This window comes from Nematolebias whitei, chromosome 19 (assembly GCF_014905685.2).
Source record: "Nematolebias whitei isolate Nwh7 chromosome 19, NemWhi1, whole genome shotgun sequence".
Classification (NCBI taxonomy): domain Eukaryota; kingdom Metazoa; phylum Chordata; class Actinopteri; order Cyprinodontiformes; family Rivulidae; genus Nematolebias; species Nematolebias whitei.
In genome coordinates, this window is record NC_056516.1 from 17,861,125 (window position 1) to 17,878,252 (window position 17,128).

At 38.9% G+C, this 17,128-nt stretch overlaps 1 protein-coding gene across 1 annotated transcript in view; it reads right to left on the reverse strand.

The window, feature by feature from the left end:
- The window catches only part of LOC119426090 (thrombospondin type-1 domain-containing protein 7A), a 124,860-nt gene extending 108,076 nt beyond the window's left edge, over positions 1–16,784 (reverse strand). The window contains exon 1 of the mRNA XM_037693650.1: positions 16,643–16,784. Within this exon, the coding sequence (XP_037549578.1) occupies positions 16,643–16,784 (142 nt within the window). The remainder of the gene's footprint in view (positions 1–16,642) is intronic.
- Between the last annotated feature and the right edge of the window lie 344 nt (positions 16,785–17,128).

A 17,128-nucleotide genomic window follows, 5' to 3' on the forward strand; every position in this document is an offset into this window, starting at 1 on the left:
TATATATATATATATATATATATATATATGTATATATATATGTATATGTATATATATATATATATATATATATATATGTATATGTATATATGTATTATTTATGTATATATGTTTTTTTTCTGCCTCTAAATTTTAAATGGACTGCAGCTTTAGCTCAGCTTTAGTTCACTTGTGGTTTTTCAGACTGAACTGCCTACTTGGTCTAATTAAGAAAAACTGTGAGCATCAGCAGAAAGCTGGTAAAAAGGAGCTGTTGGGTTCAGCACTTGTTAGAAAATCCTGAATATTCTGCTCTGATTTACTGGAGTAAAGGGAGAGGCATTGAGGCTCGTGTGTAAAATCCTCTGTGACTGCACAAAAACCCACAGTAAACAAGAGGGGGATGGTCAGCGGCTACTTTTGATCTCTCCTAAAACTCAGCTTTATAAGCAAAATCCTGGCAATTGACTAACATTTACTGCTAAACCTGCACAGACTGCTCCAATTCTAAAATGAGCTTTTCACCTAAAGTGTTATTTTCTCTGGTGCTTAAACATAAGGGTTTTATATAAAGAGCTGACGATTAAAGAAAACTAGGCTCAACACAGATAACAGCTCAAAAAATGGATAGGCAGTTTATTTTATTTTATATGTTAATTGTTTCATTTATTTAAAGAAATTAAAATATGTCAAACTGAGATTTGTACGGTCACAGTACATACTATAGAAAAAAACATCCATACTTTTATCACTTCAAGGCTTGGCTCCTGCAATACTCTGTATGTAAGAATCTCCCAATCCTCCATCAGACATCTTCAGCTAATGCAAAACGCTGTGGCCTGTATGTTGACCGACTGCCCACAGCTGCAGAAAAAGCTTCCTCCTGCATCTGTGTCTAGCCCACAGCTGCAGGAGAAGCTTCCGCCTGCAGCGTGTCATATCTCCGCCCTGCAGTGGAGAAGTGAGCGTGGCCGAGAGCGCTGGCAGGTGGCAGAGAACAGCCGGAGGCAGAGAGCTGAAATCATGACATTTTTTGCTCTTCTTCGCAGTTTTTCACTTATCGCGGGGCTTCAGGGTACGGATCCCCCCACTACTACAGTATATATACTTTTCAATGTGTCCAGAATATGGTAATGTTTTGTATTTGACAGCAGTACAGGGATAGCTAAGTTTTCTTAATAACATGTTAAGTTGTGGTCAACTGAAGGCAAGTGCTAATAGATCCTGACATAAATTATAAAAATAAACAGGTTGAGAAGCTCTTGATGCTTCTTAAGCCAATCCGGTGGAATGTTCTCAAGCACTAATTAAGACACATATGGAGTGTGAGTTAATCTGGGAATCAATGTAATGTGGTTAGATGGATGTCTCCACACTTCTAACTTTGTCATGTTGTGTATTTTAAGGTGTTGTGTGTGACAGCTTATGATAAGTGTGACTGTGAGACATTCAGCTGTTTTAATCTCATTGATATGCAGCATCTTAGCAGTAACAGATTGATTTCATCCTCACTCTGATCAGTCCGGAGGAATACTTGAATCACTTAACATACAGTGGGTTGGAAAAATAGTCACCCTTTGAGTAATCATTCTGTTTTGTTGCAATGAGTCTGAAGATTTTATTTTTAATTTATTTTTTATTTATTCATAAATAATGACCCTTGTGTTCAATAATGTTTAAATCAAACCAGATATTCACAGTTGGTTTCATGTCTTGTCTTTGACTGGTTCATTCCAAGACATTTAACTGGTTCTCCTTTAACATGTGCAGTTTTGCGCAAAGGTGTGTTCCCAAATTCCTTTTTAATCTCATCTGACCACAACATTTTCTTTCACATGTTTAAGGAATATATTCCACATGGTCTTCTTTACTTTTTTCTTTAGGCAAAGTTTTATTTTTCCTGTCATTCTTCCATAAAGCCCAGCTCTGTGCAGCTTATAGTGGTCCTAAAGACAGATCTCCCCATGTTTGCTTTGAGTCAACTCCAAGGTTCAGCTCAAACTCAAGATTATCTTTGGCCTCTTGTTTGCTACTTTGATTAGTGTCCTCCTTACTCAGTTTCGGTGGAAGACACCTTCTTGTTTGCTGTGGTGGTATAAGTTTTCCATTTTCTGAAGAACAAAACAAGTCCAGCTTATTTCCTGTCTCCTTGCATGCCAAAGTTTTAAACAAAAATCCTGTCCATATTGTTATCACTTAGAGTATTAATGTGGGTGACTATCAGCAACAACTACAGACAATATTGGCTCTATGTCTGTAAAAGTGACTGTTATAGTCATGTTTGTGTTATGTTCGAGAAGCTGAGAAGAAATATATATTATATTATAACAAAAAAGGCTAAATTGTGTCATCTGGACCAGTTTTTTTAAGTGAGAAACGTTCCGTCCCCCATCCAGAGGACTTCCTCAGTCTAGAGCCTACCTACAAGATCGGTCTCCTAGGTAGCCTTCACTGCTGTGTTTCAAGTAGAGCTGTCATTTCTTACCCAAACCCAAAACCCGGACTGGACCAACCCGGATTAGGGTCAGTCCAGGCCGTTATAATGTGATTTAGGTGCAGGCCAGGCTGGTCTTGGGCTTTGATGCGGTTTTACGAATCATACAGCACAAATAAAATGAGAGGATGAAGAAAGAAAGAAGAGTGCAGCAGTTAGTCAGACTGTGGAAGAGATCGCTAGTGCATTGCGCAGTACCTGCGCACGTGGGCTCAGGCTTCTGCGGTTTTGTGAATCATACAGCACAAAGGAAACTAAATAAAATAAGAATGCACAATATAAAATTGTGTTAAATTACTTGTTGAGGAGGAGGCAGGTCCAACCGGTCAAAGAAGTAGCAGCACCTACAAAAGTCGAAGCGAGCAGCGCGTTCAATTAAAATAGACTTGTTCTATGAAGGTGAAACGTTTTAGTTCAATAAAAAAGAAACTGTCCAGATGACCTGACGGAAAATTGTTGGATTGTATACCTGGATTATTGAGCATGAACTTTGTTGGTTTTGAACCAGTTTGACATGACTGTCGATGAGGAAGAGAGTCAGCACCGGAGGAGGGGGCGTGCCAAAGAGGCCATCTTAGCACCAACATAACTGGTTTGTTCCACATTGGAGTAAGTTGTTGGGGAAGAATCGGTTTTGTGTTGTGTTTCCTTGACTGATGAAGCCTTCTGGATGGAAGGTGAAATATTTCAGCACAAAAAAAAGAAACTGTCCAGATGACATGACTGAAAATTGTTGGAGCCTTGTTCTATATTTTTCCAAATAATTTTGCTCTAAAAATATTTTTGTTCATCTGTGTAGTAGTCTATCTTTACAGCTGATTTTTTTAGGCTATTTGTTTTGAACGTTAATATCCATTTGGTGACTTTATAACTTCCTTTCATTATGTTTTTAAAACTATTATGTCAAACTGATTTGCTTACCACTTGGGGGAGTGGTGGCGCAGAGGTTAGAAGATGGGCCTGTGATCGGAAATTCGCAGGTTCAACTCCCGGTTCCATCAACATCAAAACATGTGGGTGGAAAAGGTGAAACACCCACACCTGCCTCCACCCTCATTCGCCCCACCCTGGGCCCCTGAGCAAGGCCCTTAACCCCATCTGCTCCCTAAACAGGTCTCTCTTGAAAATGAGTTCTCATGACTCAATGAGACTACCTGCATAAATAAAGGTGAATTAAAAAAAATAAAACTTACAAAAGCAGTAAAAACTAAATTAAAAAGAAAGAAGTTTTTTTTTTTTTTTTTTCGGATTCGGCCCTCTAATTAACGGTAATCTGTTGTGTCCAGGTAGGGCTCGAAAAAAAACTATGGGCTCAGTTCGGTCCTGGCCGGATTTATTGGGCCCGAATGCAACTCTAGTTTCAAGCCAACCTCCTGTTGGGATCTCAGAAGCAGGCTTTTAACACGCGCAAGACACATCCATCCAAAACAATCAATCATCATGTACAACAAGCAAATGCTTTAGGCCAGATGGCCTAAAACTGATCCAGATGACACAATTTAACCGTTTTTGTTATTATCTACCTGTTTGATTGAGCGTACAACCCTTTTTCTGAATTATATTACAACATTCATCATCATGGGACGACTGTGGAGCAGTGGTAGGGCAGCTGACTTGGAACCAGAAAGTCTCAGGTTTGATTCCCTACCACACATGTCGTGGTGTTCTTGAGCATGACACCTAATCCCCACCTGACCCCCGGGCACTTAAGTAGCTGTTTGCTGCTCCACCTGGGTGTAGCTCACACATGCTGGGTCAATACAGAGGACAAATTTTGTCATTTGTCATCATTTGTCATTTGGACATAATGCCAAAGTCAATACATAGCTCATTTACTTTTTTTTTTTTTAACTGTTCACAGCAAAAGCTTTGTAATTTACCGGATAACAATTATTTATCTTGTAGTTACTAAAATGTATCTGTACTGTACATCAAATAGGTTGATCAAACGTATGTTTTCTAGTGTCGCGTGACAGACAAGGTGGTGGCCCTGCAGTGGAGTTATATCTGAACAAGTACCTCTAGTGCGTAATTACACAGCCTCTCCATGTTCACCACCCGTAGGTGGGGTAGTGACAGCAACACTCCTCCCCCACTGGCAGCCCGCTCACACTCAGAGTAATAAGGCATGCCGCACACATGAACACATCCAGCACAAAGAGCCAGAAGAAACAGCATGAAGCTAAGATGGTCCATGGAAGATGAACTGCGATGTTACTCTGCTGTTGCGAGGATCCAAAACTCGTTCACTGTAAATTATTTTTTAATTTTTCGAATGCTCCAAGGGGCTGATGGATAAATGTGAATGCAGAGTCTGGTTAGGCGCCGCAGAATGTGGAGAGAGACAAAGACAGCATGCTGAGTTTGGTGACGTTGTGGCGTGCACATGCACTTGTGTTCAAAATGATTTACACTGTGTGTTCACACACACACATACTCTCCACATGGGGTGACCCACCAGGCACAGTACAGCAGCCTCTTCAACACCTCGTAGACAAATGGCTGCAATTTGGCACTTGATGAAGCTCAGTGTAAACAAACAGTTTCACCTGCCTCCATTAGCTGTAAGAGCACTCCTCCAGGTGTGCCTGAGCAGGAGCGCTCAGGTGTTTAAACTACTAAACCTTTACCACTAAAGCCTTGTGGGGATATTTTAATTGTTGTTACTACAATTTAAATTCACATTGGGAAAAAGGGAAAGCATGTTTTATTCTTCCTGCATATATTCATTACCTACAGCAGTTCAAAGAGAGTAAACAATATTTCTTATTGCAATAAGCATCGATGCGAAGAGCAGTGATATTTTTAAAAATTAATTCATTTCAATTAATACTGAGTAGTTTAATAATCTGTCAACTGATTCAAGAAAACTGCCACTGCAGTTTATCTGAGGTTTTAGTTTTTACTTATAAGAAATATGAGCCAAGTATTCTGTTTTTAAGTAATTTTTGTGTGTATTTTTATTTATTTATTCATTCGTCTATCTATTTATTTATTGAGAATGAGGGGGGTTTGTTCCGTTTCTACCAGATTTAGACAAATATAGGCAAATTGGTTAATATATTCAGGATAAACAATGTGTGCAAAACTGTTTTGAAAAGATTTTACAACAAATATAATCTTCTAAAAGTTCCTTACTGACTCAGCTGAAAAGCTAAAAATACAAAATAAAGCTGCAGTAAAGGCAAGTGATAACAAAAGTCTAATTTAAAAACTAGTAAAACATAAATGGCAGAAAAAGTATAGAAATATGTCTTTTGTTAATATTTTGACCATCACAGAACAGGATTTATCAGAGAGAATGTAGAATGGACAGGCCTGCCTGCAGTCTGGACCTCAACACCCTTGAACATCTGTGGGAACATCTGTGGGAACATCTGTGGGAACATCTGTGGATGTGCTTTGTCTCAAAGTGACCACCACATTGGCTCACTTGTGACAAATGCTGATTGAGAATGGGATGTCCTCCCAGAGCAGTGTGCGACTAAACTGATGAACATGAGAAGGTGGTGTCTGGCTGTTGTGGCTGTGTATGGTTCTTCCACATGTTTGTTAAACAATAAATTGGTAAAGTCCTGATAATGTTTCTTCACACTGCATCCAATATAAAAAAAATCTACACCAACACAACCCACATATTCAAGTCTGCTGCTCAACCCCACACATCTATTTGCCTGACTCATGTGGCACCAGTTAGAGGTAATAAACTGGTTTCCAACAGGACAAACATTCTTCACAAAAAACATAGTTGCAACAAAGAAATCATCAATAAAGTGCAATTGATTTTACTTTTTGTGTCATTTATGTATTCCATCAATCCATCCATCTTTACCCTCCTCTTCCTTTTGGGTAACGTGGCTCACTGGTGTCCATGTCCAGCAGTCACTGTGCGAGAGGCAGGGAACACCCTGGACAGTTCTCCAGTCCATCACTGGGACACATAGAGACAAACAAGACAAACAACCATTCACTCTCTCACTCACACCTTGGGACAATTACGAGTTACCAGTGAGACTAATGCCAACACTAAAAACTCATGTTTGATTGTTTTCTGTCTTGTTCACTTAATTTGGTTCATCCTAATAGTCATCAAAAAGCAGTTTTCTTTATATTCCTCAGAAATATAGTAACTCTGATCAAATTAGAAGCATTCATGTTGCTGGGGGCGGCTGTGGCTGAGTGGTTAGAGCAAGTTGTCCTCCAATGCAAGAGTTGGGGGTTCAATTCCAACAGCAGTCACATGCTGAAGTGTTCCTAAGCAAGACACTGAACCCCTCATTGCCTCCGATGTGTGTCCCATCAGTGTTTGAATGTGAAAAAGCTCTGGTTAGTGTTTGTACAGATCTAGTAAAGTGCTGTATGAATGGGTAAATGAGGCACAGATTGTGTTGTAAAGAACTTTGAGTGTCTTGCTAAGATAGATAGGTGCTATAGAAGTACAGTCATGTAATAATTATAAATAAATCACTAATCTTTCCTTTTACAATAGAAAATCTATGGAGTTTGGGACATTATAAAAAAAACAAAATTGTATTTTAAGTATTTAGGTCTAAATATTAAACATTTTAAATTGCAAAATAAAGAAAAAATTAAAACACTGGGCTGCTCATTTTTGTTACTTGTCCACGTCATTTTTACTACAACTCTAAAAACATTTGTTCTGTAAAGGCGGGTTTTGAAGGTGATAATAATAAATAACTTTAGTACAGTTATAAATGTGCAGCCTTGTAACTGCTGCAGAAAAACTGTAAAATACAAAGAGGAGGGGGGTTTCCCCATCATGACATCGCCTCCCCCCTCAGGATGGTGGTGAGAACCACTGAAGTAAACAAATGAGATCCGACCCAAAGAAAAATACTCCTCAAGTATTTATTTCTAGATGGTGACTCCCGTCATTGAGCTTACCTTCCTGCTGTGTTTAAATATTCATTATATGTTGAGTTGTAAATAATTGTGTAACGTTTAAAAAGCTTTTGTTTGTGTGATGGACTTTCAGCTCCTCATGACAGGTGAGAAGATTCTTTTAAGTAATTATGTTTGTAAATTAAATACTATAGCTTCACTGTATATACAACATCATACATCTTATTTACAGTCTCTGGTTTATTAATTTAAACAGTTGTTTTCCCCAGCATAAGCCCTTAAGATCAGATAAATAAGTGCAACTTGATAGAAAAAACATTTCTAGCCTCTTGTCGTCAAAGATGCTCTTTGGGCACCATATTTAATTGTCCTCCACTTTAGCCGAACCTTATTAAATTTTCAAGCTCTCAACACCCGATTGTGGAAAAACTGTTATCTTTCAAGCACCAGTCCTATCCACTACACACCACACCTCTGTCAAATCTAAGGTTAAAGGTCATCTTGGACAAAGTGAAGGCGACAATGTGTGCTATGAATGGTAGGGGAATTGAAACAAAGGGCGAGCCATGTGTCTGCCTTTTGTGTGCCACCTGGACAGGAGCATCTGCTGCAGAGCGAGTCAACCGAGCTCAATGACAACGGTTCAGAGATACAGCCCTGATGCCTGTTTAGTTGTGCGTTCTTGTTTTTATTGCTTCTTTAGGACATTTGCTTTTATTCTCAACAATCTCATCAGGACCAAATGTCATTATTGGCAGCTGTGGCTGAGTGGTTAGAGTAGTCATCCTCCAATGTAAGAGTTGGGGGTTTGAATCCATCAGCAGTCACATGACAAACTGTCCCAGAAGATATAGTAGAGTCATGTATGAATGGGTAAATGAGGGCACAGATTGTAGTGTAAAGTGCTTTGAATGTCTTGAAAGAAAGGAGCAATATACTGTAAGTACAGTCCATTTACCATTATTGGCACCAAACAATGGTGTAAATGAGGCAAAACGTTCATCCTTTTGGCTTGCTTTAGATTACAGCTAAAACATACATCTTAGGTAAAAATGGGATGGCATGCAATCAACAATGGTCTAGGCTCGTCTTGAGTTATGTTGTACATTGTGGAGATTCTGTGTTTTCCTGTCACTAACCGTACAGTAGTTAGTGCAGCTCCTGAGTGGCAGGGTGGAGCTTACCGCTCACGCCTGTTCCTAATCCAGTCTGATGAGGTCTGCTGTACCTAAGGACCTCTACTAGGAAACCTGCGCTCCTTGTGTTTTCTTCAGTCCTGAGTTACTTACCTGTGGAAGTCCTGTTTCCATGAGCACCACCTGAGTTACCTTCCTGTGAGATCTATAGCCTGGAACCACTTATCTCAGTGCCTCGTCTTCTTACTAGGTCATTCCTTGAGTTTCCATTCTGCCACTCTCCTATGTACCAATATTAACCACATCCCCACCGCCTGTTGGAATCCTTCACCCTCCTCTCCTTGCCTGTAACTAAGACAGATTCATCCTGAGTACATTCTTTTATTGACACTCACTGTAAATAAAGATAACTTATACCTATACCAATATACCTTTCACATGGTCATCCCTCGCTGTCAGATTGTCTACTCTGGGTATAAAACTGTTCAAATTATGATATATGTATATATAACATGTATGTAATGTACATAACAGTCAGGATAATGTATTTAAAAACATTACTGCAAAAATCTGAGTGTGCTTTGTGGGCGAAAAAGAATTAGAAAGTGAAAGCAAAGGGAGACATTTGTATAAGCTTGAACAGTTTTCTCTTTCTGAGTGTGACTTGTTAAGAGAACAGCCACACCAGTATTCATCAGTCATTGCTCTGCTTTGCTGTCCTGTGGGATGCCAGGACATGTCCAGCCCCATGAAGAACACTGGCAGTAGTGGAGATGGGTACAAGGTGGCTTGGACAAAACAATGACTGTACTTTGAGGGTTCTGTAAAACAAAAAGGGATTTCAAGACAGCCAGAAGCCAGAGCAGCCACTGCAGCTTGTGACATCGTATTGTTCTAGTTCCCTCTGAATATTTATCCAGAAACATACAAAGGCTTTTTATAGATAACTCTTAAAAACACAACTCTAGGATGTTTGTTTCAGTTCAGGTTTTTCTCTTCTTACCTTGCAACTTCTGAGTAGAAATTTGAGTTCCATGCATATGCAACCATGACTGAAGGTATCTTGGTATTTGAAGTGCAAAAATGGTTGTTAAACTATAACTTAAAATGATGACTGAGTTGTCAAACTCCTATGAAAGTTCATATGTTGTGAGGGTTGGACTTGAGCTGGTTCCTATCTCCACCGATCGTTGGGCAAGAGGAGTGTTACACCCTGGACAAGTCACTGGTCTACCACAGGGACACACAGACAAACAATATTTACTCTTACACCTTAAGGCAGATTAAAGTTAACCTAACCGGCATGTTTTTTTGGAAAGTGAAAGAAAACTGAGGTACTTGAAAAAAAAATTCCACACATGAAAATGTCCAACATGCAAACTTCAAGTAGGTGGGAGTCAAACTACGACCTTTCAGCAGCATGGCAACACTGTGATCCACTGTTTATCCCCATTTTTTATACATTTTATTGAAAAAAATCTAACTTTTTAATGGTCTTTATATGTGACGGAACAACCAAAACTTCATGCTAGTTGATTGACATGGCATGGATGGTGAGGTTTTTATACTGCTAGCATTAAGCACAAAGGTTATCAAGGCATTAAAGTCCTCAGTCAGGAAAGGGTGGATTGTTCTCTTCAGGCCGAGGGTGAGGTTCTGCTTCAAGTGGAAGAGTTCAAGTATCTCAGAGTTTTGTTCACAAGTGAGGGAAGAATGGAGCATGAGATTGACAGACGGATTGATGCAGCGTCTGCAGTATTGTGGACTCTGTGTCGGTCCGTTGTGGTGAAAAAGGAGCTGAGTTGTAAGGCAAAGCTCTCTGTTTACCAGTCAGTCTATGTTTCTACCCTCACCTATGGTCACAAGCTCTGGGTAGTGACTGAAAGAATGAGATCATGGATACAAGCGGTTGAAATGAGTTTCCTCCAAAGGGTAGCTGGACTTAGAGACAGGGTGAGAAGTTCAGTTATCCAGGAGAGGCTCAGAGTCGAACCACTGCTCCTCCACATCGACAGGAGCCAGTTGAGGTGGTTCGGGCATGTCCGACTGAGAGGAGACCTTCGAGAAGATCTAGCATACGTTGTAGAGACTACGTCTCTTGGCTGGCCTGGGAACGCCTTGAAGACTTCCTAGAAAGGTGCAGGAGAAGAACTAAAGGAGGTGGCTGGGAAATGAGATTTTTGGACCTTCCTGATCAAGCTGCTGCCCCTGCAAATGAATGCCTTAATTATATTTTAATTTTTAATTTTTGAGACTCTGACACTTCTATTTTTTTTAATTCAATTATTTGTTTTCCATTTCTGATCATTTTACATGTAAAGCCAAAATAACTATCTAAACATGTTTTGTAATGTCCTTACATTAATTTAACATTTTCCAATAGGACATCAGCTTATATGTGCTTTGAGAATGATGAATAATAGCAAGAGTTTTCCACTTGTTATATCTGTGTCACACATTGAAAGAAAAGAGGAACAAATGAGAGAAGTTTATCAGAAATTCAGTTTAAATAAAATAAGTTTTGCCTGACTATCATGAAATGAAGAGAACGGATCTGTTTTATAAGCACTAATGGATAAAACATGACAGCAGAAACCAACATTTAACAACTTTTTGAAAAGTTTATCTTGTGAAAATTCATTAAATGTGCATTAGTTCATACTGGGAGTGAGATTATAGTTCAGTATTTTTATGTTTAAGACTGTGACCATGAATTATTTCTGTTTAAAACTCTGTGAGCATGGTTTAGGTTTCAAGGTGAACCATTGTCTTAACTCACAATGTCAATACCACTGATTACATTGTCATTATCTTTACAATTTAAATGCCTAAGAACAATATAGCCAAGATGGAGAATAGTGGGTTTTTTTTTTTTTTTTGTCTACGCATTTCGTCACTGGACCTGTTGCTTCAAGCTTATTAAGTTTTATACAATAGTTGAGGGGTTAATTTGTCCTAAAATGTTATGCTTGTTTGAAAACATACATTTGTTAGTTGTATCCTGCAGATAGCACAGTCAGTCATGACCAGAGTGACATTCCTGTTGCTTTTACAGGTAACGCACCTTAAATACAAATGTTTGCAACAAGCTACAAGAGTTAGCTTGTTAGCTACAGGGAGGTTACCGGTGCATTATTGCACACCCTTCTTCCCAAACAAGCACACAAATATCACACATTTGAGCTTATTCCTGTGTCCCAGTCACTTCCCAAAGATTTTCATGTAAAGAGAAGTATACTTTATACTTTGTAGTACCGGTATATGCTCTGAGACAAAATATAATTTTCTAATGAAGCATTCAAGATGTTAGAAAAACTTTAAATGCACCTTTTTAGATCTTTGAACCAATGGTATTTTGAAGGAAGAGTGGGATTTGTTTTAAATCAAGTATTTTTATTGATTTTTTATTTTTTTATTTTTTACATACAAAAAAAAAGAACGCAAAGAACAAAAAAAAAAATCCTTTGTTTTTAATCAAAGTATTTTTATTGATTTATTGATTGATGGATTGATTTTTATTTATTGATTTTTTACATACAAACATACATTTTTACATATAAACAAAAAGGAGAACGCAAAGAAGAAAAAACCCTCCCCACACCATGGAAGAGAGGGATTTTCCAGGGTGTACCCCGCCCCTCGCACAGTGATTGCTGGACATGGGCACCAGCGACCCCCGTGACCCAAAATGGAATAAACGGGTAAAGATAATGGATGGATGGATGAATATTTTTCTAATTCTAAAAAATAAAGCAGCAGAAAGACAAGTCTCACAGAGACACTCAAACATGCTGTGTGCACCCACAGCTCTCGCTCAAGAACATAAACATTTAATGCAAAGTTAGATTTTAGTCCTGGGGAGGTTTGTCAGCCAGAGAGCGAGATCAGTGGTGGCTGTGTGCATGCGCCGCTTGTTTGCAGTGCATCTGTGCAGGGATGATCCTGACCAACTGTGAGCACGCTCTGCTCTGATTATTGGGAAAACTTTGACTCTAGTTCTCTTGGTTGATAAAATTATCAGTTAATTTCCTGTATCATAATTAGGTTGGATGTATTTATAAAGACCACAGCAAAGCATGCTCTTTGCCCTTCTCTTTTTACAGATGACAGAAGTCCATCTTGGCCACATTCAAAATGGTGGAAATTTGTTGTGGCGACAGATAACTTTATTTCCTGGAGCTAACTAAAGGACAAAAACAGCTAAATAATTAAAACACACTGCAGAGAAGAAATATTAGAAAAACTATGTAAGAAACCAGAAAAGTAATATTCTGCGTAATTACTACTTTGAAATATAAAGTGCTACAGTTCACATTGAATTTGTGTTTGCCATGGCAAAGAAAGGAAAATAACATTTTTCTAACTTACTTTCTTTTGAAGAGAAACAGACATTAATTTTAAAGTACGGGACATACCAAACATATCATGAAGTGGACCTAAGGGCACCTCGCTAAGTGAGCAGCACATATTTATATGAGAATCTTCTCATCGTGAGTGACGTCCATAAACTCCTCTACAATATGTTTTTAAAAAATGCTGTTTAAAAAAAAAGTTTTTTGGCTATCTGCTGTTAAATACAAATAATCCTAATACGAGTGAAAAATGTGTGAGTAAATGTTATACTATTAGTCTATTGTGCCTAAAATACTAATGTAAACATACAGTAATATGCAAAATGTGATTATTTAGGGTTTGTTTGGATTTTTGCTTGCAATATGTGAAAATACTTTGTTACTCAGCAGTGTTTTAGTGTATTTATACAGAAATTACTGAAAAGAAATGTGCCCATGACTAGTGATTATTAACTATGTTAGTTAGTTAGTGATGACTCACTCTGCCATTAACAGGAATGTCCCACACTGACACTTAGAAAAACCATGACGTTCATAAAATTTAATGGAAAAAAAAAAATCAATTATCACAAAGTTTACAATGCAATTAGCCCGTTTTCTATACTTTTATACAACTTCATCTTTGTAGTAATATCACCTTGTGATTCTTAAAGTTCTTATTAGCACTTCTTTAATAAATCAGGTGGCACCGTCTCTTGAGAGTCCACCTTCACAGCATCAGTTTGACAGACATCTTCAGACCAAAGCCTGTTCCTGTGTGTGTTTGTTGCTTTTGTCGCTGTGGCGTAGAAAAGAATCAAAATGTCAAAAATGTCTCATTAAAATGACAAAACCACTCAAACACCAATGGTTCACACCTAAACTCAACAGTGCTGCGCCTCTGTCAGCCTACCAAGGCAAAGATCAGAGAGCCACGAGTGGACACAGCCAGGCCACAGGAAGCACACAAACACATTTATACTGTATCTAGGTTAACTTTGTCTGGCCAATCTGCTCTGGTTTCTCTACCCTTAATCTGCTCCCCTGCTTTAACACGGTGGGAGGTACATAATACGAGGACAGGATTTTCTTTCACGGGGTGTGAACGATGATGCTGCTGTACATCAACCAATCAGGAGGCAAGAACAGAAATGATCATCAGGCGTGCAACAATGAAGATGATCTGTTTGTTTTCCTCATGGCAGTCAATTTAGAGTTTAGCATATCTAGAATTAGGGAGCAGTTGGATTATCAGTATTTCCTCTGAGCTGGATAAACAAACTTTGAAAAAATTATATGAATTGAAAACATGACATGTTGTCATATTGAGGTAAATGAACTGTGGTGTGGTACATATTTCATCATCTGCATTGTGGTACAAGAGGCCCAACTCATCTCAAATGGTTTTGGAGTTTGAGCTTTTCTATATTATTCAGTAGTTGCGACATTCTTAATAATGTACTTTACATATTAGAAATTGTGATTACATTTGTACTACTTGTTGAAAATGCTGCTCAACATAGTTTTAGCATTTATGTCAACACCCAAGTCATCAGCACATTCTTTAATCTGTAGGTTTTATGAAATGCAATGAAGTAAACCAAATACCATGGCAAGAGTACTGCGATGTTCAGATTTACACCCCTTGAGTTGAGTTGTATTTTCTTTGTCAATACGTTCGAACAAAAATCCTGAAACATGCGTGCCAAGTGCTGGTGAGCATGTCCAGAATGCTGCTCTATCAAAATACGTAGAAAGAACATGCTTAGCTCAGCGTAAAATTTTCCCTAAACCTATTTTCTTCTGTACTGTTTATATTCTCCTGTTATTAATCATTTCAGCACACAACGTTTGATAGTGACAAGATCAGGATAAAGAGACAAACATGAAAATTCAGTATAAATACGTCCAGTGTTGTTTCAGTTTCTACAGCATCGTCAACATAATTAAAAAAACTCCATTTCAATTTCACACACGTGCACGAGCATTGGGCTTTTAAAGAAATATTCTCTTTGAATGGAATTTGTTTAATGCTAATGTTTCTCACCAAAACCTCCAACTCTGTGAGAAATCGAGGTGCAAGTGCAGCAGCATCAAAATATCCTGAGACGGAGCATCTGTGCCTGAAATAAACTCACTGCGATGCCAATAAACAACAATCAGCTGTTTAATATATGATACAGTTTATAGCATTCATTGGAGCCTGTCCTAAATCTGACAAAAGATTGGTTTTTAGAAGGAATTGTTTAAGGCATGTCAGATAATTTCCTGCAAATAGCTTTAAAAAAAAAAAAATGAAAGTGAGGAACAATTAAAAAGAAAATACTCTGATTTTAGTAGAGGTGAAAAATAATGGGAGGTTCTTGCTCAGACCAGTAGAACTAACCAGAATGAGGACACAGCTACTCGGAAGGAGGTGGGAGGCGGAGGGGGACCCCCTTGTTTATCCAGAAAACGCATTAATATGTGAAGGCAAACAGCACGATGGGATATTTATGAGAAGAAGCATTGTGGGTTATAAAGGTCAGTCCCATTTAAACTTGTGAAACAAGCTGATCATAAACATAGAGGCTAATTAAACATGCAGTAAGACTGCCCACCCCCGCATTCAGTTCTGTCAGAATATTTCCCTGTTATCACAAGAAACACGTGTTGTAGATGTATTCACACAGCCAGTCAAATAAACCTTTATTCACCTGTTCATAAACAAATCAGTAAAGTTATGCATTAATTTGATCTTTAAATGATTTCTGTATATGTTACATGTGAAACGTTCATTGATCTTATAGATACAACGACTTGGATTCCCAGGACTTTTAAATTGATCCTCGCTGGTTGAAAGTGGGGAGATTGTGTTACAGAGTATCAGTGTAACTCATTCAAAGATAACGAGAAACTGAAAGATTAAAGAGTAGAGGACGAGAACATTGATCTCCAGCTGCATCCAAAGGGCACTTCTATCCTGATGGATCAGTGGAGATCCATTCCCCCTTCTCCTGCTTCCCATGATCACTCCTCGGGCCTCCTCCCCTCTTCCTTGCTCTGATCACCAGACCATGCATTGGTATTGTCCTTCTGACCATGTGCTGCTCTCTCACCATAAATTAGACTCGGCACCACCCAAAACAGCAGAAGGAGGAAGCCCTGGACTGCATTGCCCTTCACTGTAGAGCATCTGGACTTACATGTAAATTAATCACTTCTCAGCTGCTTTACCACAAATAAACCCCCTGGCATTACCATTAAAACACTAAGGAGCAGTTGCGCCACCTACTCTCCCCTCCGAAATTAAAAAAGCACGTGCTGCTTTATTACATATACATGTTCTCATGAGCAGCACACACACATCCAGGACTGTGATAAATGAGTCCAATAGTAGCACACGACCACTGAGGAGTCCCAGCTGCCTCCACTCCTTCTGGAGAAGACAGAGCCGAAGAACAGGCTCCACATCTCACATCTTCAACACCTATTTGTGGGTCAAGGGGCATTTCCTTCAGGGACTGCAGTAAATATGTTCCCATATTATAGTGTAGAAGATGGCTTCAACCACGTGCTGAGAAAAGGCTCAGAGATAAAACCCGTTTTATATCGTTTTTGTCACTTGTAGAAAAATGTTAAAGTAAGAGAAAAAGTCAGGTATAGATTTATTACAGACTAGTTTAGTAAAAAATCACAAGAAGAAGTCTAAGAATGCTCATTTGTTGTCCTTCACCTTATATACACATTTACATATAATTATATTTTCATGTAAAGAGAGCAAGAATATGAATGGATGGGGCATGTAACTAGGATCAAAACCAGGAGGGGATGAAAGAAGAAATGATGAAAGACCCTACCTGTTTGCCAGATGTACAATGCTTTAGTTTCTGCTGCAGTTTGGGCATCAAATCCCCACATGGAGAAAAAGAGCAGCGCTAACCTCCAAATACAAGGGAACGTTGGTTGTACCATAAACACAGCACGGCCAGGCAACCCCATGGTCCCCCCGCTTGTAGTTCTCAATGCAGTCAGGAGGAAAACCCAAGCCTGGCCAAGACAGTGTAGAACTCAAGTGTTTTTTCCCCTTTGTCCACAACAATAGTGGGTCCAAGTGGAATTAATCCGGAGCAAACAAAGCTGAGTCAGCCAACGTTTTCTCCTTTCTCTTTGCTTTCTTTATCCTGGCATCTTAATGGGAAAAAATGAGCTCAGGCATCAACAAAACAAGGAACAATGGATCGCCAAGCCAAGCCTGCTGCTGCTGCTGCATGCCGGTTGGATGCAACGCCTCCCTCTTTCTGTGTCTCTCTCTCTCACACACACAGACACATGCGCACCTTCTC